Here is a 22,261-nt window from a genome sequence, read left to right on the forward strand (position 1 = left end):
ACATTCAACGGAAGAAGCCAGACTCGGAAAGCTACACCCTGTATGTATGTCACACCCATTTATGTGACATTTGTGCAGAGGCAAACCTACAGGAACAGGAAACAAGACTGCTGGCTGCCCAGGGCTAGGGTAGGGCTTGCTGACAAAGGATACAGGAGACTTGCAGGGAAGATGAAACTGTTCTGTATCTTTTTTTTTTTTTTTTTTGAGACTGAGTCTTGTTCTGTTGCTCAGGCTGGAGTGCAGTGGCGCAATTTCGGCTCACTGCAACCTCTGCCTCCCAGGTTAAAGTGATTCTCGTGCCTCAGCCTCCTGAGTAGCTGGGATTACAGGCATGTGCCATCACGCCTGACTAATTTTTGTATTTTTTAGTAAAGACAGGGTTTCACCACATTGGCCAGGCTAGTCTCAAATTCCTGGCCTCAGGCAATCCACCAGCCTCAGCCTCCCAAAGTGCTGGGATTACAGGCATGAGCCACCAGGCCCGGCCCTGTTGTGTATCTTGATAGTGGTGGTGGTAGCTACGTGACTGTAAACATTTGTCAAAACTATCCAAACTATATACCTAAAAGGATGAATTTTATTGTAAATAAATATACCTTCATTTTTTAAAATGGGAAAAACTCTAATAAGGGCAGGTTTTGTAAATCTCATTGATGCCTTCTATCTTTGGGGCACATGTACTTCACACTCGCTAACATCATTAGTGGCCAGTACACTGACCTGGGGTTTAACAGTGAAGTCAAGTTAGCAGACCCTCTGAAGCCAGAGCTAGAACCCAGCTCAAGCAAGGTTTGTGGATAAACCTTCCTTAACCACAGTCCTAACTCTGTAGGACAAACAGTGCCACAGAGATGGCAGAAGCCTTTCCCAGGGTTGCCTGCAGTCTCCTGTGACTCTATGCGTGGGCCCTCGCCCTGCAGCCCCCTGCTACGTACTCATCGTTGAGGCCGCATCTCCGGCTGGTGGGGTTCCCGTATTTCCGGAGGGTGTCGGTGAGCTCCTGATAGAGGGTGTCGCCGAGGCTACGGGGGATGCCCTCCCAGGCCAGGATGAGAATGACGATCACAGCATTCTGACAGTGGTGGCCTGCCCGGTGCCGCACCAGGCAGAGCAGCTTCTCCTCCAGCGTGTGCCTGCGGATCACCTGTGGGGACGCAGGGCGTGAGGGGCAGGAGACAGGCACCTGTGCTCCTCTGCGTGGTGCCACCCCTCCCTCTGTCACACGGACCGCAGGTCTCTAGGGCAAGGTACTAGGGGTATTATGCCCTGACGACAGCAACCTCACAGGCTAAGAGACCAGTATAGTTAGGGGACGAAAACATTAAAGTTATTTTTTTTTTTTGAGAGTGAAATAATAAATAATTAGCACAAAGTCTAAGTTGCAGATGACTTACATAGGCTTAGGAGTAAAAATACATGGACAAACACTGTAAGCCAAAATACAGTCTGTTTTTTTTTTTTTTTTTTTTTTTGAGATGGAGTTTCACTCTTGTTACCCAGGCTGGAGTGCAATGGCACGATCTCGGCTAACCGCAAACTCTGCCTCCTGGGTTCAGGCAATTCTCCTGCCTCAGCCTCCTGGGTAGCTGGGATTACAGGCATGTGCCACCATGCCCAGCTAATTTTTTTGTATTTTTAGTAGAGACGGGGTTTCACCATGTTGACCAGGATGGTCTCGATCTGTTGACCTTGTGATCCACCCGCCTCGGCCTCCCAAAGTGCTGGGATTACAGGCTTGAGCCACTGCGCCGATTTTTATGTCATCCTAAAACATTTGCAGAGAAAACGCTGCATACACGTGTGTTTTAGTTAAAAAGCAAGGGTTTGGCACTATGGAAAACAGTCTGGCAGTTTCTCCAAAAACTAAACATAGGATTACCATATGATCCAGCAATTCCATGCCTAGGAGTACACTTGAGGGACTGAGAGCAGGACTCGGGCAGATCCCTAAATACCCACGTTCACTGCAGCACTATTCACAACAGCCAAAAGATGGAAGCACCCCCAGCGTCTATTGGCTGATGAACAGGTTAGCACGATGTGGTACAGACAAGACTCACTCAGCCTTAAAAGAGAAACAAAATTCTGATCCATGTTACAACATGGATGAACCCTGAAAACCTGCTAAGTGAAATAAGCCAGATACAAAAGGACACATAGTATATGATTTCACTTATGTGAGGTACCCAGAAGTTACATTCAGAGAGACAGAAAGTAGATTAGAGCTTACCAGGGCCTGGGAGAGGGGAGAATGGAGAATTACTGTTAATGGGTGTGGAGTTCCAGTGTGGGATGCTGAAAAAGTTCTAGAAAATAGACTATGGTGAGGGTTGTACCACAACGTGTATGTTCTTAATGTCACCAACCTGTACACTGAAAAATGGTTAAAATGTTAGATTTTATTTCTACACACACACTTTTTTTCTTGAGTCAGGGTCTTGCTCTGTTGTCCAGGCTGGAGTGCAGTAGCATGATCATAGATCACTGCAGCTTCAAACTCCTGGGCTCAAGTGATCCTCCCACTTCCGCCTTCTTGATTACCTTGGACTACAGGCACACGCCACCATGCCCGGCTACTTTTAAAAAAGTTTTAAGAGATAGGGTCTCACTATGTTGCCCACACTGGTCTTAAACTGCTGGGCTCTCGTGATTCTCCTGCTTCAGCCTCCCAAATTGCTCGCATTACAGACATGAGCCACTGCACCCAGCTTCTGTTTATATATTGTTACCACAATTTAAAAAATGTACTTCACCAAAAATCATTGAATTGTATGCTTCAAATGAGTTTGAACTGTATGGTATGAGAATTATATCTCAATCAAGAGCTTTTTTTTTTTTTTTTAAAGCAAGAGCCCTGGGCGTCAACTGCTCTGCTGCTCAGGATCTAGGTTTGAGGTTCGGGTTCTCACTCACTCCTAAACACCATCCTGGTTGACAAAAAGATTTCAGAGCCAAGAGGCCTGGGAGCTGAGGAAGGAGATGGCTAAAAATTGCCAGAGAATGCCAGGTGATTCTGTGACCAGATAAGATGTGGGGGCCTGTGGGCAGGGGAAGGATGAGGGTAGACTGGAAAGGGCTCTGAGGGGGCAGGGCCTCGAGGCAGGGGCTCCACCCAGGATGGTGAGCAGGGGGCTTACATAAAGAGTTTCATGTTGCTGAGTGTGGGGGCTCACATCTGTAATCCCAGCACTATAGGAGGCTGAGGTGGGCAGACCACCTGAGGTCGGGAGTTCAAGATCAGCCCGACCAACATGGAGAAACCCCATCTCCACTAAAAATACAAAGTTAGCTGGGTGTGGTGGCACAAGCCTGTAATCCCAGCTACTCGGGAGGCTGAGGCAGGAGAATCGCTTGAACCAAGGAGGTGGAGGTTGCGGTAAGCTGAGATCGTGCCATTGCACTCCATCCTGGGCAATAAGAGCGAAACTCCATCTAACAAAAAAAAAAAAAAAAAAAAGTTTCATGGTTTAGAAAGGCAGGGCAGAAAGTTGGGAAAAGGGCAAGATGGGGAGACCACCCGGTACACCACTGATATAACACAAGAAAAATGAATAAAGTCCTAACCACAGCAGGGGGTAAGGAAGTGGGAGAAGGAATGGATTTCTGAGGCTGAGGGACAAGGAAAAACCCCGAGTGACTGGGTGTGCTTTACTGGTGAGTTAACTGGGAGCACCCTGAGGCTGAGGTACCTAAGAGCAGGGGTCCCGGACCCCTGGGTACAGACCGGTACTGGGTCTATGGCCTGTTAGGAACTGGGCTACACAGCAGGAGGTGAGCAGCAGGCGAGTGGGTATTACTGCCTGAGGCCCACCTCCTGTCAGATTAGCAGTGGCTTTAGGTCCTCATAGGAGCATGAACCCTACTGTGAGCTGCACATGAGAGGGACCTAGGTTGTGCGCTCCTTATGAGAATCTAATGCCTGAATTGTCTTCCACAAAACCAGTCCCTGGTGCCAAAAAGGTTGGGGACCACTGCCTTAGAGCACCTGAGTGGTCTCTAAGGATGTCCCCCAAAGTGGGTCTGGAGGTCAGGAGATGCTGGGTTGCAGACAGACCTGGTCACAAGTGGGTCCGTGGTGGGAGATACAGAATGGGGTGGCCAAGCAAGCACTGCAAGTGAGGAAGGTGGGCCGGATGCAAGACTGGGGGTGGTGTGGACTGTGGCAAAGTGAAAAGCGTCTGCCCCGCCAACAGGGGGAAGACAGGCCTTCTTGCCATCAACTGCCGCCTGGGGGAAATTCCGGCCCAGTGAGGTTAATTCTTCTGGTTTTGCAAGAAAAAAATGGAATTCCAGATTTGTATATAAAAACCCTCTCCAAAAACATGAGTGTTCCATTATTTTTTTTTCCTGTGGCAAAATATACAAAAATTTACCATTTAATCATCTCAAAGTACACAGTCGAGTGGCATTAGGTACCTTGACATTAGGTATTGTTCATATCATGTGCAACAGTCACTAACTACCCATCTCTGAAATGTTTTCATCTTGCAAAACAAACTCTGTTCATGAAGAAACTCTCCTTTCTCCCCTCCTGTAACCACTATTCTACTTTCTGCCTCTGTTTCTTGTTTTCTTTTCCTTTTTGAGATGGAGTCTCGCTCTGTTGCCCAGGATGGAGTGCAGTAGCGTGGTCTTGGCTCACTGAAACCTCTGCCTCCCAGGCTCAAGCAATTCTCTCCACCAACAGTCTCCAGAATAGCTGGGATTACAGGCACATGCTACCATACCTGGCTCATTTTTCATATTTTTAGTAGAGACAGGGTCTCCTCATGTTGGCCAGGCTGGTGTTGAATTCCTGCCCTCAGGTGATCTGCCTACCTCAGTCTCCCAAAGTGAGACCCTGTGCCTGGTCTACTTTGTGCCTCTGAATTTAACTGTTCTTGGTACCTCATGTAAGTGGAATCATACAGGATTTATCCTTTTATGACTTGCTTATTTCACTTAGTGGATAGTCCTACACATGTTGTAGCATGTGTCAGAATTTCCTTCAGACTCTGAAAGGATACTTTGCAGGCTGAACAAAACATATCTCTGGCCATGAATTCCTGTTCTGAGGCACAGCAAGAACAGTGCTTCCCCATTAAAGCATCGATTATATCATTCTTTTGAAATGTGTATTTTGGGTATCAGTAACACCTCAACATGATATTAAATCAGATACTATGCTAGAACTCCCTACATGATTGCCTGGCTTCCTGCAGATCAGGCTGAGTGCATCACGGGCATCGACACACATCTGTGGACACTGATAAGGCACCAGGCTCTGTGACTAGGGTTTGCGAGGCACTATGGTTAACTTCCACTCCCGGCCAGAGCAACACAGCCAATCACACTCACGGGAGAGGTGTTCAGAGCACAGAAGGCACCCAACCAGTCGTGACTGTGACTGAGGCCGTGCCATTCTGGTTTCCCAAATGGCAAACACGCAATGTCATTAGACACAAGCAGATAGCTCTCTGTGGCCCATCCTCACAGGCCTACGAGTGCACAGAAGAGCTCCCTGCCCACACTCCTATGAAGGAGCCTGGTAGGGTGGACTGTCAAAATCAAAAGCGGACAGAGGCACAAACACATCCATACCTGAGCAGAACAACAGAGACAGCTCCAACTCGGCCACAGAATCCTTAACAGCTCATCCAGCTTCTGGACAGGAATTTGCTGAGCACCAGATGAAGGGTAACACAATCCCCAGCAGAACCCCAACCCTGTCTTCCCATAGCTCACCCATGGTGCTTGGTTCCAACACGTGCAGCTTCATAAGTCTGCTTCACTGTGTCCCCAGTAAGCCTACAAACACCTGCCTTCTGACTTCTGTGATCTTTACACACTGGTCTGGGCAGCATCTCTGGGGTTCTTTTCCCGGAGCCCATCTCACTGTCCCAGATGTTGTCTTTGGCATGCCTCTGTTGTTCTGAGCCTTCAGAGTGCAAAACTGGGGCACGCCCGGAATCTTCCATATTTTGTACAGGCCACCTTAAAATCACAGATGACCAGAAGGCTCTCTGGGCTGACCCATTGCTTCTTAGGTCATTCTTTCAACACATATTTGCTGGGCACCCATGATGTGCCTTGACTGTGTAAGTCAAGTGCAAAACATGTAAGGCACACTGCTTTAAGCTGAAGGTATTGGTTGGGGCTTGGGAGAGGCTGAAGCACAGACACGAATCCTGGTTGGAAAACAAAAGCCAGGCTCTGGACATGGGACCAGGAGGCACTGGATACCTGAACTCACCCGTGGCCACAGAGCCGGCTCGAAGCTCCTGACACTGCACTGCCACCGAAAATAATCCATTCTTCTAAGCATCTGTGTGTCACTTTCCCCAGCATGGCAGGGAGAAGGAGCATCCAACCCCTCTCCAACTTACAAAGGAGATGGAAGTCTTTAAAGTGAGCCTTCTCACCAAAATACATAGGGTATTTGGGAGCTGCGTAGCCAAAAGAAAACCCCAGAAATCCACCACACTAAAGGAGGTAGCTAGAAAAGAAAAACAAAGCAGCCCTCAGTACTGCCGTTTTCTTGCCACTACAACAGTTCTGCGATTGATCACCCATTCACTCCTCCCATAAAAAATGATCTCTCCTCTTCTTTTCTCTTCACTCATCAGACATGGGAAGTTCCACCCTCTGCAAACACTATCACCACACATTCCCTTCTATGCTAATCCACCAGGGCTCAGTGATACCCACAAGCTGTTCCCTCCTTTCCCTCCTTGGATGTGACCTCCAGTTCACTGCACTCCACGCACCCTGCTCTGGGTATCTGTCCACAGACCCCAGAGCAATGGCATACTGGGGACCAAGTTCCTGCCCCTCCAGCCTCCTGTCTCCCAGCTCCAGGAAGTGGCCCCGGTGTCCAGGCACACATGCTCTTCCCAGCACTCAGTGGGGCCTCTGGCCAGGGCTTAGCACTTTACCACTGTATCTGGGGTCCAGAAATGCATCTTCTTTAATGCCACTCACAGGGCCAGCTGTTCTTTAAGGGGCCAACTTTACTGAAACTAGAAGAGTCTCCAACTCTACCTATACCCCAAGATTTTCATTTTTATGTCCAAGACTTTGCAGTTCCTCAACAACTGCATGAATTAGCAGGCAAAAGGGACAGCTGTCACTCTATGGCTGATGTCATTTCTCTGATGGGTTCTCTGGGGAGAATACCTCACCATGATCAGCCACATCAGACCTCTCACTGCAGTGATCACCTCTCATGAGGGTAGGGGCAGCCTGCTTTTTCATACTTGTGAATACACTAAGTGGTTCCAGGTTCTTTGTATATTATCCTGCAATGCTGACTAAAAATTGCTAAAAATAGTAAGCTTAGTAGTTCAAGTTCAGACACCTTTTTTTCATCAAACACAAAGACGCAAGGGCACAGGGTGTAGACCAGGTAAAAACGGGCGTGTGCACAGATGGACATGTGCTGACAGGGGTTATCTTACCAGCTTCCCTCACACAGTCAGCCATGGGTCTGTCCACCCAGCCTCTCTGCCTCTGGCCACATGAATCTCCTCACTGGGAATGCTTCCTCCCTCTCCTCAGCCCGACTAATAACAGCCCAGTATTCACGGCCCCCTGCATTCCCACCTTCTCAGGAAACCTAGCCTGAGCATTCCTCCTCCTCTGAACCACAGCACCAGGTCTGCCTCTCAATCATCCCCGTCTCCATGACTTTATGTCATGTGTCTCTGGAACACAAACAGCTTGAACACAGGGACGGAGCCCTCATCTTCCACCCATACCCCCCTGCCCAATACAGCACGAGGCTGAGCTTATAGGCACCCGAGGAACCTGGCTGCTCCTCCTCAGCATTTGTTCTGCAGAGGCAGATGCTCTGCTATTAAAAGATCTCCCTGTGGACTGGGAGGGCAAGGTCAGAAGGACTCTGTTTGGTGACTTGGGGTCTGAGTTACTGACGTTCTCCCTGCAGAGATGTCCAGGCTGCCTGGTAGGAAATTCCTCAGAAGCAGGGCAGGGGCAAGACTGGCCCATAGTGCTGCCTGGAGGCCTGGCCTCTTCCCTCAGGTTGGATCTCAGCATGCCAGCCTTCAGGTTTGTCCCTGGCTTCCAGGCAGCAGACAGAAGCACCAGCAGCTCCAGGGCACATGGAAGGGGATGAGGAGGCTGAGAGTCCACAGGGGGGCCCAGCATCAAGTCATGACAGCATCCCAACTTCCCCCTTCCTACCCTCCAGCCCTGAGCCACAGGGACAGAATGAGCCGAGTGTGAAGACTAATGTACTTCCAAGGCCAGCCCAAGACCCAGGGACTGGCATTTAAACAAGATGAGGACAAACAGCTGAGGCTGGGGGAAATGACCCCAACCCTGAGCCAGATTCCAGCTCCAAGGCTCCCCTGGACAGTCAACGTGTTGTCTCCTACACACACACACACACCTGGCCCCTGCCCCCACCCCCACCCCCACCCACTCAGCTACATGCAGCAAGGGAAACCAGGCACAGTCTTGGCTCTTGGGTGGGCTCAACACTTACCCACTTTGCAATGGGGCAGCCGCGGGAGCTCTTTCCCTCCTTCCCTGTGTAGATGACCTTCTCGATCCGGATGGCTTTCCCCTTCTCTCCATACCTGAAGAGGGAGACAGAAGCCACCATTAACACAGCAGAACCCCAAAGGAGAACAACTTTCGGTCAGAAGGCAGCCTCAGTGTGCTTTTGTTTGAGTTTCTGATTACTGTTGGGGCAACAGAGAAGAAAAAGGTTTAAAGTTATTTAGTACCTAAAGGCTCTGGAGACACAGTGGCCACTTCTGGGCTTCCAGGTTCACCTGCTCCTGTCCATCGGGCCCCCTCTGATCCAGGGCAGAAGGACAGTCAAGCAGAATGTACCTGATTGTCACCTCCGAGCTCCAGAAGGGAACTGAAACTAAAGGCTAAACACAGGCATTTGTATCCAGCCTTGTTAGAGGAGTCACCCTGAGAGTTAGCTATTTATAAATACAATAAAATAAATGGGGGAACCTTTATTGTTCTCTTTGAATAATCCCCAGCTGACACTGGACCATGATGATGACAAACAGCTGAGGCCAAGGAGAAGCAGCTCTACCAAGCCTGAACACCAGCTCTGAGGTTCCCCTGGACAGTAAACACATCTGGTTCCTGCACATGCCACCTGCCCTGCCCACCCACCCCCACACACACAGTCAGGGCTTCAGAATCCCAGCTCCCTAGAACCATCTAAACAACCACACTATATTCAGAGATGGTGCAACTACGGCCCGTGGAGCTGAAATGACGGTCCAAGGCCACACAACTACAAAGAGGCAGCAGTGGTCTAAGCACAGGATATCAGACAGACTAAGTTTGAGTGCCAGCACTGCCACCTTCTTGCTACATAACTGTGGCCACATTACTAAACTTCTCTAAGTCTCAGTTTTCTCATCTGTAAAATGGAGATTAAAATGGTCCCTGCCTCCCGGGCTAGGAAAGATCAAACAATAGTCCACAGGGAGTATATTATTTAAAGTGCTTTGAAGTTTCCGGCATGAAAGAAGAGCCCAATAAATAGTCATTATTTTAATAATGTAAAAGCCATCTTACAGAATCTTATTTTTAACAGTGTTTTAGTTTCAGGTGCAATGTTATATCACCTGCAGATAATGGCCATTTCCCACCTACTCCTTTCCATTCTTCATATCTCTAGCCTGACTCCTGTCTCTCTGAACTGGCCAGGTGCTCTCTGAAGGGCTTGCAGGCATCTCTGCTTATTTCCTGATTTTACTGAAAATGTTTCCAACAATTCATCCCTGAGCAGGAAACTGGCTAACTTTGGGAGAGAGACAGATTTCCTTACTTTCAAGGGTGCCACTAAGAGTCTCCTGTCCTAAGGACTTTTAATCAAGAATTATTTTTATAAAATACTTTTTTTTTTTTTTGAGACGGAGTTTCGCTCTTGTTACCCAGGCTGGAGTGCAATGGCGCGATCTTGGCTCACCGCAACCTCTGCCTCCTGGGTTCAGGCAATTCTGCCTCAGCCTCCCGAGTAGCTGGGACTACAGGCGCGCACCATCATGTCCAGCTAATTTTTTGTATTTTTAGTAGAGACGGGGTTTCACCATGTTGACCAGGATGGTCTCAACCTCTTGACCTTGTGATCCACCCGCCTCGGCCTCCCAAAGTGCTGGGATTACAGGCTTGAGCCACCGTGCCCAGCCATAAAGTACATTTTTAACACATAAAGAGACAGATGATTGAATGTTTTTCCTTTGATCAATTAAAACAGCATGCTATTTTAACAGCTTGTCTGAATCTAACTACCCTTGTATTTCTGTAATAAATTCAATTTGATCATGACATGTTATTTTAATATACTATTTAACTGAGCATTAACATTTTAGCTTCTACAGTTCAGCATACCCATATTCTTTATCTTATCCACTCTTCTAGGAATCTCTACCCCAGAAATAACCATACAAATGCACAAAGCTTTCGGAACAAAACTAATTCACCATCAACAACAGAAAAATGAAAAAACTTTAGTATCTGACATGAGACTGGTTAAATAAATTATAATGAATTTCACAAAAAAATAAAATCAGTTTTCATGCAATTAAAAACCATGTCCCATCAAAAATGATTAGGTTTTGTGTATTGACATAGGAAGAAATTAAGTCGGGGGAAAAAGCAAGCTACAGACAGTGGGTATATTATGATGAACCCCATTTGGTTTAAAACTTCTCTATCTACATATTAATACATTTATCTTTGTGTATATACATATATACACCTTTGTAAATACTTAGAAAATACTGAAAGATAAGCATCAAACGTTAGAGCTTTATTCATTCTTTAGACTTCTTTTAAAGCCTTTGTTTCATTTTTATAATTGAAAAAGAGAATAGAGTTTAAATGTTTTTAATTAATGAATTATTTTTTTAAAACAAACTCTTGTCAGGCCACAAAGATTTTTTTTTTTAAACGCTGATGTAAGGTTCCTCTGAGTTCCATGTTCTCTATTTCACTCAAGACCTTAGCAAAAGGATGAAAAGTGTTTCTGATTAAAATATAAGGCTCTACTCGTCCCTTATAGAAAGTGTTGGGAGACAGGACTCAGGAGTTTATATAGTGTGGTCTGGATGAAGAGGAAAAGATCACATAATGCTGCTCTTGTCTGGTTCCCGAACAATTTTCATTTCAACCAGCGTTTATCAGGAAGCCACCCGAAGGGCAGGGCCTGGGCCCCTGGTGTGTCCTGGTGATCCCTGTCGGGAGAACAGCCTGAGGTGACCACACTCCTCTCGCTGAGACGGAAGCACTATCGAGTTCCTCGCAGGAGGGTGAGCTGAGGACACTGCCGCCACTTTCCAACCAGGTCCTTCCCCACCATTCCGCCCCTGTGAGAAATGTGACCTGCAGTGAACCTTGAATTAGACAAATAAAAGGGCCAAGCACTGTCTGATCAGCTAGACTTTAAAAAACAAAACAAAACAGAACTGTCTCTCTGTGTTTACAGACAGCCAATCAACTCTCCCTTTAGCTCTTTCTTCTTAAGTGTTTTACTTTTTGGCCTATCATGAAGAGGTCCTTCTAGTATTCAGATTAACTATTAGACCCTAAACTAAGTCTGCATAGATAGCCTAAAATCTTATTCTAAAGGATAACTGATCATCCAAGCCAGTGGCTCTACAAGGGTGGTCCCAGAGCCAGCAGCAGCAGCAGCATCCCCTAGAAGTCTGCTAGGAATGGAACATAAATTCTCAGGTCCCATCCTAGACCTGCTGGGTCAGAAACTCAGGTGAGGCCCAGTCATCTGTGCTTTAACAAACCCTCTGGAGACTGTGAGGCCCAGAGAAGTCTGACAACCACTGCTCTAAAGCTTTGCTTTTTCAGGATTGTCTCTATCACACAGTAACGAGACCAGCTCTCCCAAGGCTCAGAGAACCTGCTAGCGCAGTGTTGGTCCTTTGTTTCTGGAACAAACATTTAATGAACTCCTAGGTTGCAGAGAATCTCCTTCCCAGACAGAACACACGAGGCTCTGTGCTGTGCACCCATCTCGGATATGGGTTTGACAACTGACTCCAATTATCTATGAAGATAAGGGCCTAGATACCCACAAAGTATGCAGCCCATAAATAAGTTGGGATATTTTAGGATTTGCTTTAGACCTTCCCCTCCTTTCTCCAAATCTTTACTGGAAGAGCTAAAAGAACCAACTTCCCTGATTTCAGTTTATTTCCCCTCCCTGCCTTCAGCCAACTCCTGACAGCAGAGCAGTCCTGAAGAGAAAGGGTTGAGGATGAGTGTAGGCAAAGAGACAGCCTAGACCTGCCATTCACAAACTAGACCCCTACCCAGGAGACTTGCAGAAATCACTCATAACTCCTCTTGTTTCAGAAAGGATCTTATGAAGATGTCTCTTAGATGAAACTAACAGTTGATGAAATTAGAGTAAAGGGCGAAAGAAAAAAAGTATGTTGGTACACAAAATGCAATCAGTGGGGTTTTGTGTGTATTTTTGAAAGATGAGCCTGAAATATCTTGTTATATGAGAAATCCAAAAAAGGCTTGTTAGGGTCATGTCAAAAACAAAACAAAATCAAACAACCCAGAGGAGTAAACGTGAATAGGTTCCATGGGCCAAAGATGAGAAATTACCTTCCTCCTGATGGGGTACACAAATCTGGCTCCAAGTTTACTAGCAGGCAACGTAAAGATGGAAATGCAATCTGTTACATGATTTGCAAGGTCCTTAAGATAAAAATAAACCAGTTGCTAAGGGAAAACACAAGTATTCCTGGTCTTGAGAGGAATTCCTCCCTTGGATCAGTTTCTGAAGAATCTACAGCTGGCTGTTATTTTTAAAGCAATCGGGGGCAAAAAAAAAAAAGACACATTTCAACCTTATCTTACCAAATTTCAAAGATCTCTTGATCCTTGTTTCAAAATGTACTTTTCTAAAATGAAAAGTTGTTTAAGAGAGCTGTCTGGAACTCTTATAAAATTGTTACCCCAAACACCCCAGAACAAAAAACCTGCCTCAGATCAAACTTGTACATTTGACTACCCTGTAGCAAATGATAGTGTCAGGATTCCTTATAAAAATCACTGGCCCAGAAGCTGCCTGGTCTAATCTGCAAATTACAACACACAGGCATGTGAGCACATGCAGGCAAGCGTGACAACACTTACACAGCACCAAATCTGTCTCATGCTCACGGACTCAGAACTGTCCTCATACCAGGCTGGTATTTACAGATTGGTGAATAAAAATGTTTCCAGATGGTCTAGGAAATTAAGAGTGATGACTGCAGAGCACTGTCCTCCATGTATCTTACCTTTTATTCATTCAGAGAAGCTCTTATAGTCATTCAGTTCAAAATCGTGTTCCCTGCTATACAGACAAGAGTATTTGGCTCCTTGCCAGGCACGGTAGCTCACGCCTGTAAACCCAGCACTCTGGGAGGCCGAGTGGGTGGATCACCTGAGGTCAGGAGTTTGAGACCAGCTTGGCCAACATGGTGAAACCCCATCTGTACTAAAAATATAAAAACTAGCTGGGCGTGGTGATGCACCTGTAGTCTCAGCTACTCAGGAGGCTGAGGCAAGAAAATCCCTTGAACCAGGGAGGCAGAGGTTGCAGTGAGCCAAGATTGTGCCATTGCATTCCAGCCTGGGTGACAGAGCAGACTCCGTCTCAAAAAAAAGGAGAAAAAAAGAAAAAAAGAAAGTATCAGGCTCCCATGGTCAGACAAAATCTTATTCCCAAATTTGTGAGAACTCTAAGCCACACAGCTTTCCATGTATCTGTATGTATATGTATGGGAAGCATATGCCTGTATCTACATCACCTTAGCTTTTATTATTAAAATGCTAATGCTTGTTCTAAAAAATGCAATCAGTGCATTTGTATGTGAGGTACTTAATGACTATCTACCTTTTCTGTAGTACTCATGACAAGCACTACGTGTTTCCACACATCAATTCAGTTTACCCTCACAACACTCCTACAGTGTATGTGCTTTTATCATCATCTCTATTTTGCAGACAAGAAAACTGAGTCACAGAAGAGCAGAACAACTTGCTAGCGACCCAGCAGTGAGTGGCAGGGCCAGGACTGGGCCTCAACCTGGCACAAGTCTCTGCTCTTAGCCCCAGAGCCACACACTGGAGTGTTTACTACCTGCCGTGAACATACACATGGGTTTCCAAGTCTCTGTCTATATGAACTGCTTAAAAACCACAACTAGCAAACAGAAACCCTAGAGTCCTGAATTTGAATTGGGAGTGTCAATATAAACTTACGATGTATATAATCACTAAACAATAACAAAAGTGAAAAATCCACAGACTCAACACGGCTCTTTCTACTTAAGCGGCCTAAAACAATGAATAACCCTGTGAGGTCATGAGTGACCCTAGTAGGCAGAGTCTGTTTTCTAAATACTTTTTCCTCCAATAAAAGGAACCGGGACTTCTTGGATAAACACACAATGTGAACCCAGAATATCTTGTCATATGAGAAATCAAGAAAGCTATGAAAGACTCCTACGATCTTGTCCAAAGGATTTAGGGAACAACCTGAATAGCTTCCCACTGGCCAGGAGTGAGATATTGCATTCCTTTTAGGGGAGGTAAGAAATTCCACCTATGAATTAGTTTTGAAAACATAGAAAAAATAACCTGATCCCAACCAGGTTTAACTACCAATTTATAGGACACAGGGGCAGGTTAAACACTTTTAATGATACCACAATACCATGGGAAAGCTATTAGCAAAATTCAGACTGGGAAATTAACTCTACAGGACATAGAGCCATATAACCATGTTTCTTCAATAAAAACATTTCCAGACAGAGAGAAGCGGGGGGACATAAATTGGGCAGAACTACAGAATGAAGAAACTCAGAAACAATGTAAGTGAGGATCCCACAGTCAGACTTCCATAACCCAGTTATCAGGGCTTCCTTTCTGTATGTTGTCTATTACAAGGCAATGAAAACTGAGAGCTGCTTAATATCCACATCTGGTTAACAGCACACCCATTTCTCCTTGGACATCCACGCATCACTCACCGCTCCTCCATGAGTTCCCGGATAGAGGCGACCGTGGGGCCAGATCCCAGGTGAGTATAATATGGACCTTCATCTTTCTCCACTATTTGTTCTGCAGAAACACAAAGAGTAAACATTATTTGGAATATGAATTAGTCAATATTATTTTAGAAAGGCAAACCACCAACAAGAAAGTTAACAGGCACATCCCAAAACAGGAAACCCACATGGCTTATGAACATGTGAAAAGGTGTTCAACTCCATTAGAAATCAGAAAATACAAATTAAAATCACAATAGAACACCATCACACATGGACCAAATTGGCAAAAATTTAAAAGTCTGATAAAACTGTCCGGGCGTGATGGCTCATGCCTGTAATCCAAACACTTTGGAGGCCAAGGTGGGCGGATCACCTGAGGTCGAGAGTTCAAGACCAGCCTGACCAAACTGGTGAAACCCTGTCTTAAAAAAATAACAATAATAATAATAAAAAAGTCTGATAAAACCAAGTGTTGTCAAGGCTGTGGTCTAAACACACTGGGATTCTGCATACTATTATCGACGCATTCTGCATGACCCAGTAATTCCATTTCTAGACACACACACTCAAGACCAGGGGTCAGCAAGCTACTCCCCTCCAGTGAGCCACCACACCCAGCCAAAAACATTTTGTTAAGTGAAAGAAGCCGTCCCAGGTAAATACCCAATCAAACTGAAGACAGAGGCTCAGATAGATATTTGTATGCCAATGTTCAGAGCAGCATCTACTCACCACAACTAAAAGGTGAAAACAACATAACTATCCATCAGCAGGTGAATGGATACATAAAATGTGTATGTCTGTATGACAAAATATTACTCAGCCAAAAAATGAATGACGTTCTGATGCATGTTATTACATGAATGAACCTTAACAACATTACACCAAGTAAAATAGACACAAAGGACAAATCCTGGAGGAGTTTACTGATATGAATTATCTAGAAGAGGCAGATTCATAGAGACAGAAAGTAGATTAGAGGTTAGCAGGGGCTGGGAGGAGCAGGAAATGAGGAGTTATTGCTTAATGGGACAGAGTTTCTGTTTAGGCTGATGAAGTTCTGGAAACAGAGTGGTGACAGTTGCACAATATTGTGAATCTAATTAATGCACTAAACTGTGTGTGTAAACATGATTAAAATGGCAAGTTTCATGTTATACATACTTTACAATTTAAATTAAAAAAAGTTCTGATACATGCTACAACATAATGAACCACAAAAACATTTTTTCTTTTGAGACAGTTTCAATCTTGTTGCCCAGGCTGGAGTGCAATGGCACTGACTTCAGCTCACTGCAACCTCCGCCTCCTAGGTTCAAGTGATTCTCCTGCCTCAGCCTCCCAAGTAGCTGGGATTACAGGCCTGCGCCACCATACCCAGCTAATTTTGTATTTTTAGTAGAGACAGGGTTTCACATGTTGTCTAGGCTGGTCTCAAACTCCTGACCTCAGGTGATCCACCCGCCTCAGCCTCCCAAAGTGCTAGGATTACAGGCGTGAGCCACCGTGCCTGGCTAAAAACATTTTGTTAAGTCAAAGAAACTAGATACAAGATAGGCCACACGTTGTATGATTCCATTCATGAAATATTCAGAATAGGTTAATCTATAGAAACAAAAAGCAAATTGGTGCTTGCCAGAGGCTGGAGGCTGGGGGGGTGGGGGCAGGAATGAGGAGTAACTGCTTAATGGGTACAGGGGTTTTTTTGGAGTGATGAAAATATTTTAAAACTGGAGGGAGATGGTGGTTGTACAACATTGTGAATGTACTAAATGCCACTGAATTGTTCACTTTAAAATGGTTAATTTTATGTTATGTGAAGCTCAACTCAATTTTTAAAAAGGAACAAACCATTCATGTAACAACATGGATGAATTTTAAATGAGTTTTTCTAAGTGAATGAAAACAGACCCAAAAGGCTATATCGTAGCAGTTCTGGAAGAGTGTTTTGGCTGGATGTTAGGAGGCTAAAAACAAAAAACTACATACACAGTAGTGCACCTACTATACTACAGTTGGTAAGTTTGCTTCATATCTAGAAAGACATGACAATTAAATGTAACAGAGTATCCTACATTGGGTCCTATGACAGAAAAAGGAGCTTTGGTGGAAAAACTGATGAAATTCAAAAAGTCTGTAGTTAATAGTATTGTACCAACATTAATTTCTTTGTTTTAAATATATCATAACTATGTAAGACATTTATAAGCAAGAGAAGGTATATAAAGGGTATACAGGAACTCTCTGCACTAACTTTGTAACTCTCCCATAAATGTAAAATTATTTCAAAATAAAGTATTTAAAGAGTAAAAGAAAACAGTGAGCCATCATTTGCTGATCCTTAGGAGAAATTTTAGTTACACACATTGAAATCCACATACAAAGGTTTTCACAGCAACACTGTCTGCAAGAATCAAAGCTGTAGACAGCCTGCTGTGGACTGAAAGTTTGTGCCCCTCCCAAATTTGTATGTTGAAACCTAATCCCCAGTGGGATAGCACTGGAGGTAGGGCTTTGGGGAGGTAATTAGGTCAAGAGGATGGTGCCCTCCTGAATGGGGTTAGTGTCCTTATAGGAAGGGATACCAGAGAGCTTGCTTCCCTCCCCTTCCCCTCTCCCCTCTTGCCCATTGAGAATTTTTTTTTGAGACAAGGTCTTGCTCTGTTGTCCAGGCTAGAGTGCACAATCATAGCTCACTGCAGCTTTGACCTCCCAGGATCAAGTGATCCTCCCACCTCAGCCTCCTGAGTAGCTGGGACCATAGGTGAACACCACCATGCCTGGCAAATTTTTATATTTTTTTGTAGAGACAGGGTTTTGCCATGTTGCCCAGGCTAATCTCCAACTCCAGGGCTCAAGTGATCTGCCTGCCTTGGCCTCCCAAAGTGCTAGGATTACAGGCTTGAGCCACCAGGCCTGGCCGGTATTTTTGTTAAAGCAGTCCAAATAAAGACACAACCCATAATCCAGCAACAATGGAAGAGATTTCTCTTGAAATGCAGTAGTCATTATTATGGAATACATTCAGCAATGAAAATCAGAAACCTGCAACAGCGTGGTTGACTACAACAGCACGGTGAGTGAAAGCAGCACAATGCAGATGATGTGGGTCCAGCTGTGTCCCCACCCAAATCTCTTCTTGAACTGTAGCTCCCATAATTCCGTGTTGTGGGAGGGATCTGGTGAGAGATAACTGAATCATGGGGGTGGTTTCCTTCATACTGTCCTTGTGGTAGTAAGTCTCATGATATCTGATGGTATTATAAGGGGAATCCCCTTTCACTTGGCTCTCATTCTCTCTTGTCTGCTGCCATGTAAGACATGCCTTTCACCATGATTGTGAGGCCTCCCCAGCCACTATAAGTCCATTAAACCTTTTTGTTTTTTTTGAGACAGAGTCTCGGTCTGTCACCAGGCTGGAGTGCAGTGGCGTGATCTGGGCTAACTGCAACCCCCGCCTCCTGGGTTCAAGCAATTCCCCTGCCTCAGCCTCCTGAGTAGCTGGGATTACAGGCGCATGCCACCACACCCAACCAAATTTTTTGTATTTTAGTAGAGGGGGGTGTTTCACCATGTTGGCCAGGATCATCTCGATCTCCTGACCTCGTGATCTGCCCACCTCAGACTCCCAAAATGCTGGGATTACAGGTGTGAGCCGCTGAGCACGGCCTTTTTCTTTATATATCAGTAATGTGAAAACAGACTAATACAGCAGAATACAGTTAAGATTCCATTTAAATGATATTCAATAACAGGCTCAAACTATACTGCTTAGAGATCCATACATAGCTGGTAAAAATTACTAGGTTAAAAATATGAAATTTCAGAAAGTCAATGATTTTTGACCTACCAAAAAATGATAATTTTGTATGGTTCAACCTTAATATAAAAAAAGCAAGGAAATCACTGTCATGAAAGTTAAGAGAATAGTTACTTTTGGGGGATGGAAGAGGAATGTGACTAGAAAGGCATACAGGTCTGGGCATGGTGGCTCACGCCTGTAGTCCCAGTGCCTTGGGAGGCTGAGGTGACAGGATTACTTGAGTCCAGGAGTTTAAGCGCAGTCTGAACAACACAGTGAGACGCTGTCTCTACAAACAAACAACAAAAACCTAGCCAGGCTTGTGGGTGTGTGCCTACAGTCCCAGCTACTTGAAGGATCGCTTGATGCGAGGAGTTCAAGGCTGCTGCACTCCACCACTGCACTCCTGCCTGGGTGACAAGCAAGACCCTGCATCAAGGAAAATAAGAAAGAAAGAACGGGCACAAAAATAAAAAATAAAACAACAACAAAAAAAGGAAAATAGAAGAAAGGGCATAGAGGGACTCCTGGGGAGCTAGAAGTGGCCTATTTCTTGATCCAGATGGTGGTTACAGGTGTTCATTTTATAAAATTTCATTGAACTCTACGTGAAAATATTTTGGGTGCTTTCCTACATATGCAAATAACAACCTTTTTAAATGTAAAAAATTAATTTCATCCCTATTTTATTCAGATCATTATGCTCAGCTTTATGGGGGATACAAGATAGAGTAATACCTGATTGTTGCCTTTAAACAGTGTATGATCTAGCCAGGCAGACAAGACCAATACATAAGATACCCAATGGCATTTCCTATCAATAGGGCAAGATCAAACTTTCAATGCATAGCGTTAGGATAAATGGGGGAAAAAGTTTGATCCATACTTAATACCTTATCCCCCAAATCCATTCCAAATGGCTGAAAGATTAAAATACAAAAAAAGACAAAAACACACTATACATGTGCTAGAAAGAAAAAAATGGAAGTTTAAAAAAATAATCATGAAGGGTCTTCGCTAAGTGTAACATAAAATTCCAAAGCCACTCCCAAGAATAAATAAAACTCTAATAAATCAACTAAGAAAACTTGGTAATTACTACTGAAAGTCAAGCTGAATGACAAACACCACACTAGGAAGAGAGACCTGGAACTCACATCAATAAAAAGACTGATTTCCTTAATAGATCAAGAGCTACTGCAGCTAAACAAAGTCAGCAACACAAGAGAAATGAAAAAAAGATACCAATGGGTCCTCAGAAAATGCAAATGGCTCAAACACACATAAAGCTACAATGAGATGTCATTTTCCCTCTATCAGAGGAGTTCCTATCAAAAAGTCTGATAAGTCATTGTGTTGGTGAGGATACAGGCAGTATGAAGAATAATTTAGCAATACATTAAAATGACAAATGCATAATCTGAACTAGAAATTTCAAAAAACTTCAAATTGCTCAAAAAACTTATTTCTAGGAATCTCGTTATAATTGTGTATGTAAAAAATGACCTGTGTAACAAGAATACTCATTATATCATTGTTTATAATGAAAAAATACCAGAAATAACCTAAATGTCCATCATCATGGACTAGTTAAATGCATTACAGCATATCCATATAATGAAATATTAAGCAGTTGTCAAAAGGAATTAAGCAGCTTCAGATTTACTGACAGAAAATGACCTCCAAGATATTTTAAGTGGGAGGAAAAAAAAATTCAGTACAGCATGTATAAGCTGCTACAGTTCATGTACACACAATCACGAATACATATGTACATACATACATAAAGGTATACATATATCATTATGAACTCTAAGAATAGCAGTGGAGGCCAGGCACAGTGGCTCAAGCCTGTAATCCCAGCACTTTGGGAGGCCAAGGCGGGTGGATCACGAGGTCAAGAGATCAAGACCATCCTGGTCAACATGGTGAAACCCCGTCTCTACTAAAAATACAAAAATTAGCTGGGCATGGTGGCCCGTGCCTGTAATCCCAGCTACTCAGGAGGCTGAGGCAGGAGAATTGCTTGAACCCAGGAGGCGGAGGTTGCGGTGAGCCGAGATCACGCCATTGCCCTCCAGCCTGGGTAACAAGAGCGAAACTCCGCCTCAAAAAAAAAAGAAAAAGAATAGCAGCGGAAAAGCAAGTTTAAAGTGAGTTCCCTTGTGTTCCAATAAAAGAAAATTTAGCCAGGAGCATGCAGCCGAGCAGATGACCTGATCAAAGTGGCTTATCACTGACAGCATCTACTCATGGAGGTTCCTCATCCCTCCCTACTTCCCTGGGTCAGGCTCTTGCCTGAATTATCACCATGGTCCCCTAACATGGTGGTCTGAGCCCTCCTAAGTCATCCTATCCAATACTACCAGTTACAGTTCTCAAACAGAAATCTGTTTACATCATTTTCCATTGATGAAGCCACGATGGACAGAAGATAGAATCCAAATTTCAGAAAGTGGTCCACAAAGCCCCCACTCCACCATCTCCACACATCTCCCTGCCTTGCAACCTGCCCTAGCCACCAGGGGCTCTGCCACACAACCACTCAATACCCCGTGTCCTTAAATATGTTATCTCATTGACAACAGTGCCTTCCTGGATGTCTCCCTTTGGGAAACTTTTTTTTTTTTCTTTTCTTTCCTTGGAGTTTCAGCTCCAAGAAAGGGCCTAGTTTGAAACCTTTTCTGTGAAGCCCTATTGGACTTTCTCAGGCTTTTTTCCCTCTGGACTTCTAGAGCATCTTGTATACAATGTCAATTATCGAGGCATGTATATATACATTATATAATTGTTATGCAATTGTGAGTGTGGCACAGGATAACAAATACAGATCTTGCAGACGGAAACCTGGGCAACTACAATGGATTACCTTCCCAACCTCTCAAATCCTCATGCCTCTACTATGTGTAAAATACACAAAAGGCTTAGCACAGTATTTGGCAAATAACACGAGCTCAATGGGTAGCTGTTGTCCAGGCTCCACCAAACAAATTACATGACTGTGGGCAATTTACAAAACCTTTGAGCCTTAACATAGTTAAAATAATGTATTTACATAATAGAATCGTTAAATACTAGATGAGATGCAAGGTACCAGTGCTTGAACATTTCATGAATGAATATTTTCAACTAAAGAGTTAGAAACGACTCATTCCAAGTGGGCACTATTTTGAACCATAAAATAGAATTATAGAAGGATGCATGTAAAGAGCTGGGGAGAGGAGAAGGCCAAGGGGGACAAGAGGGAGTGGGGAGGGAGAGAAAGAGAATATGAGAATATGGGTGCTGGAAGCAATGGTCTAAAAGCTCTTTATAAGTGTACGAAGACAACATGGCATACAGAAAATAGAACATAAGAATATGCCAGAACTTCTGGGCTCTGTTCCAGTTTCTATTGTCTGGAGAAAATTCA

At 44.4% G+C, this 22,261-nt stretch overlaps 1 protein-coding gene across 6 annotated transcripts in view; it reads right to left on the reverse strand.

Annotated features, from left to right (window-relative positions):
• TET3 (tet methylcytosine dioxygenase 3) overlaps positions 1–22,261 on the reverse strand; it is a 119,395-nt gene that overhangs the window by 18,908 nt on the left and 78,226 nt on the right. For all 6 annotated transcript variants that reach the window (XM_035272217.3, XM_035272220.3, XM_035272219.3 and 3 more), the window contains 3 exons: positions 15,027–15,117; positions 8,489–8,582; positions 939–1,147 (listed from right to left, as the gene is read on the reverse strand). In XM_035272217.3, coding sequence (XP_035128108.1) covers positions 939–1,147; positions 8,489–8,582; positions 15,027–15,117 — 394 coding nt within the window. The remainder of the gene's footprint in view (positions 1–938; positions 1,148–8,488; positions 8,583–15,026; positions 15,118–22,261) is intronic.

Source organism: Callithrix jacchus, chromosome 14 (assembly GCF_049354715.1).
Source record: "Callithrix jacchus isolate 240 chromosome 14, calJac240_pri, whole genome shotgun sequence".
In the NCBI taxonomy this organism is placed as follows: domain Eukaryota; kingdom Metazoa; phylum Chordata; class Mammalia; order Primates; family Cebidae; genus Callithrix; species Callithrix jacchus.